This window comes from Diplodia corticola (assembly GCF_001883845.1).
Source record: "Diplodia corticola strain CBS 112549 chromosome Unknown scaffold8, whole genome shotgun sequence".
Classification (NCBI taxonomy): Eukaryota; Fungi; Ascomycota; class Dothideomycetes; order Botryosphaeriales; family Botryosphaeriaceae; genus Diplodia; species Diplodia corticola.
The window spans coordinates 235,512-250,215 of record NW_017971487.1 but is presented as its reverse complement, the minus strand read 5'-3'; the positions used below and the strand labels follow the sequence as shown (position 1 = coordinate 250,215).

Below are 14,704 nucleotides of genomic sequence, written 5' to 3'. Positions count from 1 at the left end.
ATGGTGGCAGCCAAGCGAGCCTGGATCTGTGTATTGCCCCTTAATCAATTGGCTCCTCTCCAACTATCCCTCATCAACGCCTTCCATCAACCCCCTTTCCAACCCACGCTCTGCCCTGGCCGGCTAACGCACGAAGAGGGCACGATAGATAAAATGAAACGGGGATGACTTATCTCGTCGATCTCTTACTCACCGCCAGCCCACCCATGCCAATCTCTCTCTCTCGCTCTCTCGCTCTCTCTCTCTCTCTCTCTCTCTCTCTCTTTCTCTCTAGCTCTCTCTTCTCTTGTTAGCATCCGGGACCAGGTATATCGTTGTCGTTGCTCCTGCGGCTCCGCACGATCCGCGGCGCAGCGACAATAACTAAAATGCGGCCCGGTCGGCACGCATCGTATCGAACATGTACATCCACGAATATGTTTTGGCTTGAATTGCTTGGCGCCCCGTGCTTTTATTTCTCCCAATATCAGCCACGATTTGCGCCTTGTCAGACCGTTTTCGACGCCAACATGATTCCAGAACAGCCAAGGAACAAAACGAAAAATCAAGGAAGACTAACGCCCTCCCCTCCCGAGTGGCGCCCCCCTTTGCCCTGAATCCACCGTGTCACACACACGCGCGCGCTCGCGCACACACACACACGTACATACACACGTGGCAATAGTCCGCTACTAGTCCGTTAGTTGTGACAAAAGTGGTGTGGGTCCGTGCGCAGTTAGCTATTCTACACAGACGCATCCCACGTGGGCGCCACGCCCGATAAACCGCACTTGTGCGATGGGGTGATTGATAGGCATTGCATGCGGGCGGGCGAGATAAGGAAGGTGCAGAAGAGGGATCTGGAGAAAGAGAGGGAGCAGGGGAGGGCAGAGGGAAAGAGAGAGAGAAAGGGCGAGTAGAGAAGCGATTGCCCTGCACCACCACTCTCCACCTTCTGCTGTGAAACCGGCGCGAGATAACGCCCGCACGAAGCGTTGCCGTGGGCCCCGGGATGGTGTGCTATTTTTCTTCCTCAAACTTCTTTTGTTCGATAGACTCGTCACTACTGCCGCAGTTGCCGCACTTCCCTTTTGCGCTAGCGGACATTGACCGTCGGGTGTCTCGCTTTCGGGTACGATACGCAAAAGACCCGATGCTTCTACAGCCTTGCGGAAGATGCTATGTATGGCGGGCGGGCAGGCAAAGTCCAAGGTCTGTGCAGGACCCTGGTTAGTTTCTTTTCTGCTCCCTTCTCTTGTGGCTTGCAAGTGGCGCCGGCCCAAGCGCGAACAAGTTTTGGATCCGTCGTGCCGATGGGCATTTTGTCTAGCTGTTGATCTTAGGCTTGGCAGCAGTGATGGAGAAGAGCGAAGTCGACGACGGGGGAGAGAGATGGGGAAAGGGGCCTGAAGTGGCTTGCCGTGGAATACGACCGTAGGATGGCGGAAAGCTCGTTGGTATTTTCGACTGAAGGATGTGGTGGACTACGGAGCCGCGCGCGCTTCGACATTGGCATCGTGCGGTGCACTGTGGCGCTCACTTACTGGTCGAGGCCAATGGGCTTGGTGGTCGATCAGATCACCCACGGCGTGCTGCCCGCATGCTGACATGACGCGCTTCGGCGTGCAATATAGTAGACAAGGCGGACTGAGGTCAGAAGAGACAGCAGGGGGGAAGGACAATCGACGGCTCCCACAGCAGGCTTGATTATTGCAACAGCAGGGAATTGATATGCCGCTGCACTCTTCTTTCCGCATGCGGCAGCCGTACGGTTCGGGTCGGGCCCGGCCCTTCCATCCCATGTTGGCGGTGGCATTCATTCGCGGCGCATTCCTCCCATACTAGCCATGTGGAGCATACGCTAGGTGTATGGGTGATGAAGCAGAGACGGATTGCGGCCGGCGGGAAGAGCGGTGCTCGCGGAGCGGGGCGAGGGCCGCAGGAGGAGGCGCCAGCCGCGTGGGATGCTTGTTTGCGCGCATGCGATACTTCCGCGCCGGCTTTCCGTGCAGCTTCGCCAACGGTCTTCACGCATATCACCCCGGGAAGCTTAAGCACAAGACCGGGAAAAAGCAAAGGTGCTGCGCCAGGTGATTGGCGTGTGGGGCGTGGGCGCAGTGGGATTCGGTCATAGATGAAGGCTGCGTCTGCGGCGCCAGACGGAAAGGAGAAGGAGCAGCCCGGGCAGATTGCGATCGTGATTTCCAATATCGTTGTTCCCGTCACCACGTGGAAGTGGCGGCAGGAGGGAAGCCGGGATCAGCGCGAGGCAGGACGAGGCTGGACGAGCAGCGCACGCATCGAGCTAGACGGCGGCCAGAGGAGTCAGCAGCCAGCAGCCAGCAGCCAGCGGCCGGCGGCCAGCGGCCAGGATGCGGTGCGGAGCGGACCAAACTCCTAGATGACGCCGGTGATCGGGATGAGCTCCTTTTGTTCCTCCTGACTTCTGGAATGGCGATCAGCCCGGCGTGGAATGTTCGACGCGGCGCAGGCTCTGGGCCTCGCGGGCTCCGTTGGCGCCGCTGGCTCCGCTGGCTGCGTTGGCTCCGTTGGCTGCGTTGGCTCCGTTGGCTGCGTTGGCGTGAGTCGGAGCGCGGACGGCAGAGGCGTTAGGCCAGCGAGTGCGGGGCTAGGTCGAGGCAATGGTTCAGCGGCGGCTGCCGGCGGCCATGGTGGTGAGGCAACGGGTGCGAGGGTGATCCCAGGCGTGCGGCGGGACGGGCTGTGAGATGCCTGCTTCCACGAGGCCTAGGGCAGCCACGTCGCCCGCGGGCAGCCAGTGGCCCAGGGATCGAGCGGTTCGCTCGCAGACCTCCCGCAGTCTCGATGCGATCCGCGCCCGGCTTGCTTTTTCAGATCCCAAGCCCAACCCAAGCCGAACCCCAGCCCCAACCACGGATCCCTCTGCATGCCGCCTGCGATCTCGGCAGCTGGCGGCAGTGTGCGTGTGGCCACCGCGAGCCGACCGCCGGAGGATGCCGCCCTCGTCTCGAACAACGTCGCTCTGCCTCTTCTGTGCTCCTCATCGTCTGCTCGGGCTCCACGGTTCACGCCGGCCGCGCTGCGCCTTTTTGACGGTCGGCAAATGGCGCTACGCTCGCGCCAGGCAACCAGCATCGCCGGGGCCAGCAGGAGGCAGCACGGCGCGGGAGCAGGCAAAGGGCGGGCAGGCAAAGGGCAGGCGGGCAGGCGGGCAGCCAGGCAGGCAAGCCCCTTACTGCGACTCCCCAGCGCCATCACTCATCAATCAGTCTAGACCAGCCGCCTGACAGTCGTCGACGCAATGCCCAGTCGCGTGGCAGCAGAGGCTAAAGTCTTCTCGTGCGCACACCCATATAACGCGCTTAGCAACCCCAACACGGCCGCAGCCCAGCCAACAGAATAATGCGCTTCCGCCGCGATCGTCGGCCGGCTCACGACCAAGTGCTACTAGTGGCCCGCGTGTTCGTGGCTTGAGGCCTTGGCTTCTTCCACCCGGGCCCATAACTTTGGAGGCCGAAGTCCCGTCAATTTAGGCTTGCAGACGCAAAAATACGGGCGTACGCCAGCCTGATCCACGGGACGAAGGGCTCCAGGTCTCTGCCTCGGGTCTCTGCCTCGATTTGCCGCGCGGCAGCGGCACTCCACCGTGGTGTCGCCCTGTCCGTTTCCGCCGCCGGAAAAGCTGGCCCACTTCCGCCGCTAGCGCTCCGCCCTACGGATAAGCCCCAAGTGTAGGGGATAAATAATGCCTAGAGATTACCCGAGGGCATTGTGCGGGCCCTAGCGGCCAGAATCCAGTGCCCGCTCTGGACTGAATTTTCACATACACCACGGCTTCCGACCCCGTTTACGTCTCCGCCCCGAGTCGCTTCGGATGCAGAAGCGCCGACGGCCCGCAGCTGCATGTATGCTGATCAATCACCATCTCGAAACCATCAGACTTACCCTGTGCTCCGTCCTCAGGCAATCCAGACCTTCAACTCGCATCTTAACCATGTCTACTCGGTTTCAGAGGCCTCGTGTCCAGTCCTTGATTCCGCCTCAATTGCCATTCTACTCTTAGCTACGTGCGAGTCGGCTTCTTCATGACGGTGTTTCATGGATCAGGTCTACCAGTTTCTGCACCTGATGTCGAGATATCAGTCGCCATGGGTCTTGGCATTGAACATGCCAAGAGGAAACGCGTTGGCCGCGGCACTTTCCCAGAATAGACACTAGGCATGCATTTGCTGAATGACGTGTAAGCCGCACAAGGCGAATGATGCTGCGGATCTGATGAAGAGTGGTACACCCTGAAAGACCGAGGTTGTTAGTAGTGGCAATGCTGACTCACAAGGCCGAGTCCCCACTCCAATGCACCGACCCTATGAGCCTCGCTATTGTACCGACATCAGATCGGTCTTGCCATACATATGGCCGAGTACAGGTCAGTCGTCGATGTGTCTATTGTAAATGAAAGAGGCTTGCATCTTCGTGCATCGATGGGCTACTAAGACCATCTTCCCTGGAGTATTTCTTTTCTTTTTTTTTTAAAAAAAAAAAGTCCAAAAAAGGAAAGGGTCATTTGGTACCAAGACGACCACGACTTCCCAAACTGCAACCATGACCACTCACTCCAAAAGCGACGATCCCGGCTGTATTCCTCTATCCAAACCAGGATCGTCATTCCCTTCGGAACTTCGCTGCAACATCCTTCCCAAATTCTCCAAGCTCTCAGCTGCAGCCTGAGCCGGCCACCTCCGCCACTTCCACAATCTCGCGGTGCAGCCCACTACCATCGCATGCCGGCTCTGCGTTCCGTCTTCAAGATGCTCCTGAAGCAGCTGATCCACAAGATGCTGCGCCGTGGGTGTGAGGGTATTGGTACCTGACACGCCAGAGCGGCAACTTGGTCAATTCCAAGGGGCATGGGTTCGGGGTCTTTCCCAACATCAGCCGGTCCTCCTTGCAGCATTCCATCCTGACCGAAATGGACCGCACGCGGTGGATGGGTCAAAAACTTACCAACGAGACTGTATGGAGTCTACCAGGGCGGAAAGCTTGTTAAGACGAGATCTACCCAGGGGGAGACAAGGATGCATTTAGCCTGAGTCTGCGAGCAGATGGAGAAGAGGTCGACGTGGTTCCGCTCAGGGACAAGGGAATTAGATATTCTCTGTAAGCAATATGAAGATGACTATCAGTGACGGGGCTTGAGAAGAGGTTTCAATATCTGTAATGGGTAAACTTATTGGAGATACGGATTTTGAAATAAGTTTCAGACGGAGTGGAATGATGCAATTGATATGTGAGTGCTAGTGAGATCTTGGAAGCTTAGCAATTGAAACTTTATGCGTCGTTTTCTCGAAATTCTAAGATCGATGAATAGCGCGAAAGGCGTCCAAGCGGTTCTTCATTTGCTCGTGCTGTCCACTGTTTGAATTTAATGGATTGACTCCTCTAAAGGGCTAACACTTCGGAGGAGACTATAAATGAGTGAGGTAGACTAAGCCCAATTGGGCGTTCTATTTCGAGTATCTACTATGTGCGGCGTCCTCGATGTTTAAAATCCACTCCTTTATCCTTTTACTCGGTCGAGAGATGCGACCGGTAGAGACTAGGCCGTTAGAAGTTCGAGTCATATTACTTCGTGAGATGGTAGTAGAAAGTAGAGTATTACGCATTTGGAGAAAATAATATAACGGTAAATTCACGGGCCCTGTTATTACTGAAACGTCCAAAGGGCAAGAAGAGAAGACCGGTGAAGGGAGCCGGAACGAACCCCCAATGAACCTGATTACTTCTCGGCTCAATTAAAACCTCTCCGTCTCACCCACTCGCTTCTATCCCTATTCTAGCCACCCGTTTCCTATCTCACTCACTTCACTCCCCAACTCACCTCACTCCCCACCCCTCCCTTCCCCAGCAGCAGCGGCAGCAGCGGCACCACCACCACCACCACCACCACCACCACCAAACACCTCCGCCACCCTCGCAAACCCCCCCCCCCCCCCCCCCCCCCCCCCCCCCCCCCCCCCCCCCCCCCCCCCCCCCCCCCCCCCCCCCCCCCCCCCCCCCCCCCCCCCCCCCCCCCCCCCCCCCCCCCCCCCCCCCCCCCCCCCCCCCCCCCCCCCCCCCCCCCCCCCCCCCAATCCTCCTCCGCCGCCCTCTCCACATAAACCGTCGCCAACCCACACGCCGCGGCCGCCTCCAAATCGCCTAGATGCGCCGCCACGAGCGCGCACTCGTCCGGCCGTAGCCCCAACCGGGCGGCCGCGCCCAGGTACGTGCGCGGGTGCGGCTTGTACGCGGCGAAGTCGTCGTGGGCGCTGAAGACGTGGGTGAAGGGCAGGCGGGCGTGGCGGGCGAGGTCGGCGAGCAGGGCGGCGTTGCCGTTGCTCAGGGTCGCGGTGATGAGGTTCGTACTGCTGCCGCCGGTAGCCACGGGGACGGGGATGGCGTTTAGCGCCTGGATGCCGGTGGGGGCGTCGGGCCAGGGCGCGAGGTAGTGCCACGCGAGGCTGAGGCGGCGGACCTGGTGGGGCGTCCAGAGGCCGGCGAGGTGCCAGCGGTCGAGCAGGTCGGTGAGGGAGTCGAGGTGGTGTTGGTCGACCGTCTTGAACGAGGGGAGGCCTGTTCTTGACGCTGCTGCTGCTGCTGCCGCCGCCTCCCCCTCCTCCTCCTCTCCGGATCGACTGCTCTTCGCCTTCTTCTCCTGCTCCTGCTTCTCAGACTCTTCGAGCGCCTTCGCGGCGCCGCGCACGAACGTCTTGTACTCGTTGCGCCACTCTTGTGCGAAGCGGGCCCAGTCGTCCCACGTGAGGTCCGTCGCGCGCAGGCGGACCGCCGTGGCGAGCGAGGCGGTGGGGTCGCTGAGCGTGGTACGCGCCTGGTCGTGCAGCGCCGTCGTCACCGTCGAGCGCCAGTCGACGCACGTGCCGAAGACGTCGAAGAGCAGGGCGCGGATCTTGGTGGGATCGAAGGAAGGAGAAGAAGCAGAAGACATGGCTTTGAACAGTCCAGAAAGCAAGTAGACGTTGGAAGCTTCAAGTGGGAGCAGCTGTCGATGACTGGAATGGAAGCACGCCTTCGGTTGTGGATGATGTCATCCCGACTTGCCGCTTGGCCGACCATCGTGCCGCGGCAGCTTCATGCACAGGGAGGAAGCAAGCGTCATTTGTGGAAGAACGTGGTAGTGGTAAATACGTGGTATTGTACGCGAATTTTCAAGTGACCAACAATGCGTTCGTCCAGTCAAAGTACGGACATTTTTCCGAAAGCGCCGGCCTACCCTTACTGAAGTTTGAGATTCTCTTCGTTCAGCACCCCGTACAGCTGCTCGATGTCTTGTCCCAAAGACGCAATATCGTCTGCGATTTGTCCGGTAACCAGCGCTGCGAGGACATGGTGGTTAGCGAAGCCCTCCATGTATGCACCGCTCCGCGCTCCAAACTTACCGTACGCGTAGAGCAGCTCGTAGTCATCATCCGTTGCAATGTCATCCGGGTCTCCGTTCTTTCGGAAGTCGAATATCCTAGCTAGCAAGCGATCGCGCGTGTGCTCTATGTTCGGCAGAGCATCGTTCAACGGGTATTCCAGCTTCATGGACGAAGCCATGACTGATGCTCTCGTTAGCAACTTCGAGAACTCATGGAGAAATCCGGCTTACCTGAGAACAAATGGCTGATACGCGACGACAGCTGGGTGCGCTCATCCCTCGTGTACCTAAGCAGCGCCTGCTCGCCCGGAGATGCTTTAAGATCCTTAGAGATGACCACGTTCACCGCGTGGAACGCATCCAATATCCGTCCAGTCGTCTGGAAAAGGTTGCCATACACCTTGCTTGGGAACGGACCGCTCATCTCAAACTCCGAGGCTGCCGCCTTGCGAAGAGCCTCCAAATGGTTCAAGAAACGCTGGAGCTTGATCGACTCCCTGATGTCGGCAAGAGAGGAGGCAGAAACACCATCAAGGAGCATCGACAAAGGGTCTCGCTTCCAGATCAACGCCATGCGTAGCCAGAGAACACAGATCCCGTCCTTGATCTTCTGCCTAGCACTAATAGGCCAAACGAGCCGGGTGATGACGATACCCCAGAGACATCCCACCATGACAGCGACGACACGGTGCTTTGCAATCTCAAAAATCTCCGGACTTGCCCCACCCTCATCGTCGTCGTCTTCATCGTCTTTGACGGACAGGGAGTAGGCGTAAAGTGCAGACAGGTTGTACGTCAGGAGAATGAAACGACCCATGGGACCCTTCCCTTTTCCAACGATGATGTAAAAGCAAAGAAGTGAGACTGCCCAGCCAAAGAATCCCAGGACGAACGGGTTCTCCTGAGCCGCGAGCCAAGAAACAATGGCGAACACAGCGCCAAGGCAAGTACCTGAAAAACGCTGGTAACCGGTTGTATTCGACGCTCCAATTGTCATGGAGCACACCAGCATGTAGGACAGCAGACCCCACTCACCGCGCCAGTGGCTGTAGGTTGGCCGCGTTTCGGGGATGAAGGACCACATGGCGTATAGTATGGCTCCAATAGCAACTTTGATGGCGTACTTGATATCTTCCCGTCTAAGGAAAGCAGAAGAGCGATAGATACGATATAGCAAACGAGCTTTTCTGCGAGGCATCTTGGCAGCTTGAGCGGGGTGACTCGGGCGCCTGGATATCTGAACGTCTTGAGATAGGCCTCCTGCGTTGTTCTGATTCTTGAAATCGGGCGTGTCTGTTGGCCAATTAGTATGATTGCCGAGTAGAATGCGTAACAGTCCACATACCAGGCCTGCTCTCGTCACTACCGCTAATCTTTTGCATGCACCAGAATTTGAGCCAGTTCCAGGTTCGCTTTCGGGGACTGCGCTCGACGTCCTGTTTCAGCTCTTCCAGAACATCCAGGTACACTACCATTTCTTCAGCACAATCCTGCAGAGCAGAGCTGAAATAACCACAGCTAGCAGCAACTTCCTCATAGTCGGCAAGGACCTCGATCGGCTTGGACTTGCTCAAGCCGCGGTTGTCGTACACGGCATCAAGTGCTTCTGTTCTCGCCTTGACAAAGAGGTCTCTGGCTTGCACCAGACTACTGCGGAAGTTGCTGTTGACCGCGATAGTATAGTCTGGAGCAGGGCCATAAGGCAGTTCGTCAAGCACTTCTTTCAAAGTGAAAGCTAGAGACTTCAGAGAGGGTCCGAGATAAGAAATGAACATGGTGAAGATGTCTGCGGGCGTTTCTGCAGTGGCAATCGCGCTGATGGCACCTGGAGTTGTCGTGGGGGAAAGCGCACGGCTGCCTGCGTCACTATTCTCTTCGCCTGCCTCTTCAATGGCTGCGAGGCCACTGGCAGAGACACTGCTCAGGTTGGAATGGCTAGGCTGCCTGTTGAAATACGACGCGAAGTCGCCAGAGTTGACACGCGACAAAGCCTCGATGGAGTTATTCCTGGTCATGCTAGGAGATGTGCCGTCGCCTAGCGGCTTCGAGATCAGAGAAAATTGGGTAAGTGCGGCCCCACGGAGGCCTCCAATATTCCGAGCAAGCCGTTCCATACACTTGACCAGGCGAGTCTCGGTGTGGTATTGATTCTCAGTGCCCAGGACGTAGTGCTCCATTTTGGCCTCCCCAAGATTTTTGGTCATTGAGCTGAATGTGGATTTGAATTTGCTCAAGGCCTGGATATACTCGGGTTGCTTCAGCTCCTCCTCAGCACCAAGTAAGAAGCTGTGTGTGATGGTAGTGAGCATGTCGCTAAGGACATCGGTTGCCTTACGCATATCGTTCCGTAAATTGTTCCTGGCAGACACGGGATTGATGATCAAGCTGACGGCAGTGGTCGCTGTGATTCCCATGAAGACCATCTTCAAGACCTGGACAATCTTGTTGTACGAGAACGTCGCGGCCTGCACGGCACCTTCCTTGGTGAGAACGGTGATGAGGGCGAGCGAGGCTAGGGAACAAGCCACGTTGACCAATGGGTTTCCCAGTCTCTGCTTGACCCAACCAATAAGGCCCAAGCCACCACCGCAGAAGATGATAAGCACGATGGCATGGCCGATGACAAGCAAGTGGGCTTCGGCAAAGGCCATGGAAACACCCATGCTGGCGAAGGATATGGCCGTGGCATAGAGAAAGGCCATGATTGCTAGCAGGAAAGCCTCGATCATGCTGCCGGCAGAGCGAGCCGGGTGGAAGTAGACGGTGATGGTAGCGACCATGTGCTTGCCGTCATTGCGGCCCAGGAAGTTGGACAGGACGGGGACGAAGGTGGCCAAGCTCCCCAGCACGTAGGCGATGGAGCATTTCAGCAAATTGATGCCCAGGGGCGAGGTTACGAAGCTGTACGCCTTCTTGGACCCATTGCGAGCCTTCCCCAGCGTCCTGGCCACGGGGCCCTGGTGTCTCGCACGCGCGGCAGCATTGCCGCCGAGCAACGGGGTGGTGTCATTGGCATCGTCGGCGGACTCGGGGTCCGGGGAACGGAGGGTGAAGGTGCGGCGGACGCGCTCGCCGGTCTTGGGCAGGATCAAGGTGGCTTGACGGAGCTGGAACTCGACAGATCAGCGGCAGACGCGGAGGCGGGGGGCGACAAGGCGCTGAGTGGAACGAACCTTGGGGCGCAGGAAGCGGCGAGCAGAGACGGAGGGCTGTGAATGCGACTGCGACTGCGACTGGGAGTCGCCGTTCATGGTAGCTACGCAGGCGGCAGACGTCGGCGGCAGGCGTGGTGTTGCAGAGTTCGCATGTCTGCGGGGAAGGGAGCGGGCGAAAATGTGGAACTCTGAGCGTGGTGTCAGGCGCGTTGGCATGTGGGCGGGATCATCATCGACCTCCAGCTGACGCGGGAGCTTGGGCTCTAGCTTGCTCTTGCCGCTCTTGCCCTGGTGTTTGGCCCGATTTGCCGCCGCCGCTGGTACCGCCAGAACACCACCCGGCCAAGACTGCAACCGCAACTGCAACTGCAACTGCGCCTGCGCCCTTCCTCTGCACCTGCCCGCCCTTTGTGTGCCGCTCCACGCCGCGCTGCACAACAGCCTCGCCGCGAGCCTGTGTCGTGGTGCGACGAGCCCGCCCGCCGCAAAAAAACCTTTCACTTTCTCCCGGCCAACGCGCAAGCGCAACCGTGTCCACCGCGCCTGAGACGAGCATGGATCCCGACCGCGCCTTGTACGCGACGCTGGGTCTCACCGGATTCGGTGCCGGCAACGGCCCCACCAGGAAGCGCAGAGTCGACGAGGCTTTCACTGAGCTCAATGCCAATTCCTTCAACCCTGACGCGTCTGGCAGCAACTCGGTGCCCATGGGTCCCCGCCGCAAGAGCAGCAACAGCGCCACGCCCGATGACCAGCCTGAGCCGTCCGGCGCAAGCTCCTCCGCTCAGCACGTTGGAGGCCCTGCAGGTGCAGACGCGACGCCTACACCGCTCGCTGCCACCTCGGCGAATCAGGATCCTGCATCAGATGCTGCGAGTGCCGCCGACCCGACCGCAGGCATGAAGGCGAGCGAGGCCAGGAAGTATTGGAAAAAGATGAAGAAGGATCAACAGGCTCCAGCTAGCGCTGGTCTAGCCGACTTCCTCGCCTACGGCCAATCACTTCCCGTACCACCCCCGCCGCCAGCTCGCCCTACCGAGATCCCAAAGGAAACTTCCACCCTTCCTGCTGACTCGACTCAACCGGCAGACTATGAGAGGACGGCCACCGGCGATGTTGCCTACTTTCTGCCGAGTTTCATTGAAGATCCGTGGAGCAGATTGTTGTCTAGCCAATCCTGATCGAGATTGGCTGTTCGAGTAGGAAACCTTCCCACTCACTCCATTACGCCCAAGGACAGCCCAGAGAGTTGCGCCCGACGCTGCTCTTGAACAGTACCAATTTGATTGCCATTGCAGTGCTCAACCGATCCAAAAGCTTCGTCTTCCACTTGCACGGCCGCCGCGCCCCCAGAAAGTGGACGGGTCATCAAAGGCACGACTTCAACAGCCGATCCTCAGAGAAGGAGAGAACCACCATTTGTAAATTATCGCGGCTCGTGCTCAAATGGCTCGCTTCTACATATCGAGTAAGCAGCAGTCCCTGAGGAATAGGTACACCGGCTACTTGTAGAGTCCAGATGACTTTTATCCTTTTGGATACCCTATATCCGGTCAATGGGTCAATGGCTTCATGATCAGCCAAAACTTGAAGAATAAAAAGAAAGGTGAAAGAGAGAGAAAGAGATCGATGGAACTTTCGCCGTGGCTACCTGGAATACCAATATCTTACTAAGTGTAGCTGATCGTTCAATATGAATCCGTTACACCCGAATCCGCGCAATGAATTCCAGGACCTTGATAGAACCTCCCCAATATGACTGTCGTTACCGTTAGCGGAAGCCTGCCGACTAGCCCCCCAAAAAAGTCATTTTATTGGCTTATAGTTGCTCACTCTGGGATTCGGATAGTCATTGCTCAAGGTCTAAATGGATTAGACCTGAAAAGAGGCAAGAAGATGTCCCAGCGACCAGCCTGAGTCGAGGGCAGCATGCCCTTAACATGTCCTTCAGAAAGAGCACGGCGCTCTATAATGAAACAATTGTGCGCCACATCTAGAAAGATAGAAAAAGGACGACTACCGCAGCACTATTGACAGCTTTTCAGAAGCGACTCTGCTATGAAAATATTGAGCGAACCGCTCTAGTGAAAACGCAAGAATGTGACTGTTCTGTTATAAATATTCTTCTCGCTTTCCAAACTCATAATATCTCGATTCAGCACCTTTTTGCGATTGCGTAGTTGATAAGCCCAGAGTCTGACAATCGCAGGTACAGAGAATTACTCGCCCTTTCTTCTGGGACCCTATAATGTGGTACCCGCGTTTCCCATAGAATCAAACGCCGAGGTAGAACAACCCACCCTACACACACACGCACACACACGTGATGACGCGCCGCATCCACAGCGGAATCAGTCCCAAAAAAGCGCGAGACACCACCACCCACACACGCACTCCTCACACCCACCACCGACCCAGCCACCCACACGCAACGAACCCCACACACCAACCCGACCACATGCCGCCGCAATCCCGGCCCATGTCCGGACCCCCCGCCCGCGCAAACCCCTCCCGGTCACCCGCACAAGACAACGCCCAAACCTGCCCCATCGAGTAAGCACGACTTTTCCCCCCCCACCGATCCTAGTCCGATGCCCGCGCGCATGCGGCGCCCGAGCTCGAATCAAACCGGCTCCGTGCCCAAACGGACGCACGAATCAGTGGAGAGCGAGCAGAGAGGGCCGGGGCCGAGGGTGGGTGCCGGCCAGATACAATATGCAAGGCAGATCACACCCACATCCTTGCAGCACCATGACGCATCACACACATGGCGTCGCAGTCACATTACCTGCCGCCCATGCGCGCATTGGCATGCCCCCTCCCCTCCACTCGATCGGGAAATTCCTATTACCCAGAAGGGGAAAACCTCGATTGGAGCACTGTTGCACTGAAGGGGGTGTTGGGGGCGGCGAGGGATTGATTCATCAAACGCCTGTGCTACCATCGTGGTGGAACCCCGGGGGATTTGTGTGCAACCACCTCGACCCGATGGGTGGGTAGGCATTCGGAGTGAGGGGTAATCAAAGGAACGGACGGAGAGAGAGAGAGAGAGAGAGGAAGGGAGAAGAAAGCCACGCCCCCAGGTGGAACGGGTAGACGGGCATTCTGGTTTGATCCTCGTCCTCCCCCGGCCTAGTCTAAACAAAGCGGCCATTCACCTTACCTAGTCGGTCAGCGGAAAGCTGCTGGTTGGGCGCCCAGCCCTCCGTTCAACCATTCAAAGACCCAGAGACCGGGGTCGAGCGCCCCAAGGTAAGGTAAGAGGAGAGGAAACCCCCCCTCCCCCCACTCTCTCTGCATAATAAGCAACAAGTCACCCCGCCCTCAGTGCTGCCGCACGTGCATGATGCAAGGGTGAAGCAAGGAGGGCAGCCAGTCATCACTCACTCACTTCCCTCCAACGGGGGGAAAGCGGAAACGGGCATAACAAATTCAATGGTATAGAGTACGGAATAGTAAGCAAGCAGACCGTTTTCCGGGCGAAGCCAAGGAAGAAAGCGGGATGAGAGCACGGAGAAAGCCGTTCCCGGAACCAGTCGAACTGAAAGGTACAGTATGGAAAGACAAGAGAGCCACCAGATGTAAGGAAAAATGCCGTGGTCAAATTCAGTCTGCCGCCAAGATTCAAGACGAAACGGGAAATGGGGGGGAAGAAATGACACTTGGTCCATCGCAGCCACTACTACGCGCAGGCGAAAACAAGAAGGGTGTTGGCCGCCGCTCTGCTCCCGGACACGTCCAGAAACGTGGGGGCGTTGACCCCAGACCGGTCCAGAACTGGAGTGCCCTCCAGCCGCGCGGGACAGGAAAAAGCAATGCCCGCAGCTCATGCGGGGTCTGGTTCTGGGTCGGCGGGAGGAAGAGCTGGCTTGTGCGCCTGCGCGTCAAAAGAGAAGAAACGTGCCGTGTGATTGTGGAGCGTGCCGTGCAGAAACCCGAGGGGGGCGCGGACCGAGCCGCTGTGACGTCTCGTGCAGAAAAAGCGACAGGGTGCGGACGTGTAGGGCTGACAACCAGAGAGAGCCACGCAACCGCGCCCCCTCGAATCCACCGCCGCCGCGCCATGGCTGTCGCCCCCGCTGCTGTGCGCATGCAACGTGGATCCCGTCCGATCGGTCGGGAGTGAGGCCGCCTCATGCAGGGACTGCCGGAGCGTCCCTGAGCGTAAGGC

The 14,704-nt window shown here is 57.9% G+C and overlaps 2 protein-coding genes across 2 annotated transcripts; one reads left to right on the top strand and one right to left on the bottom strand.

Annotated features, from left to right (window-relative positions):
* Positions 1-5,840: 5,840 nt before the first annotated feature.
* On the bottom strand, positions 5,841-10,629 carry BKCO1_800087 (ribosomal protein l19; the record flags this gene model as incomplete). Its single annotated transcript, XM_020279430.1, has 7 exons — positions 5,841-5,931; positions 6,186-7,010; positions 7,238-7,334; positions 7,398-7,559; positions 7,610-8,671; positions 8,724-10,485; positions 10,552-10,629. 7 exons carry the CDS (start codon positions 10,627-10,629, stop codon positions 5,841-5,843), a joined length of 4,077 nt encoding a protein of 1,358 aa, XP_020133420.1.
* A 458-nt stretch (positions 10,630-11,087) lies between these two features.
* Positions 11,088-11,714, top strand: BKCO1_800086 (l d-transpeptidase catalytic cell wall binding repeat; the record flags this gene model as incomplete). Its single annotated transcript, XM_020279429.1, has 1 exon — positions 11,088-11,714. One exon carries the CDS (start codon positions 11,088-11,090, stop codon positions 11,712-11,714), a length of 627 nt encoding a protein of 208 aa, XP_020133419.1.
* Positions 11,715-14,704: the final 2,990 nt, after the last annotated feature.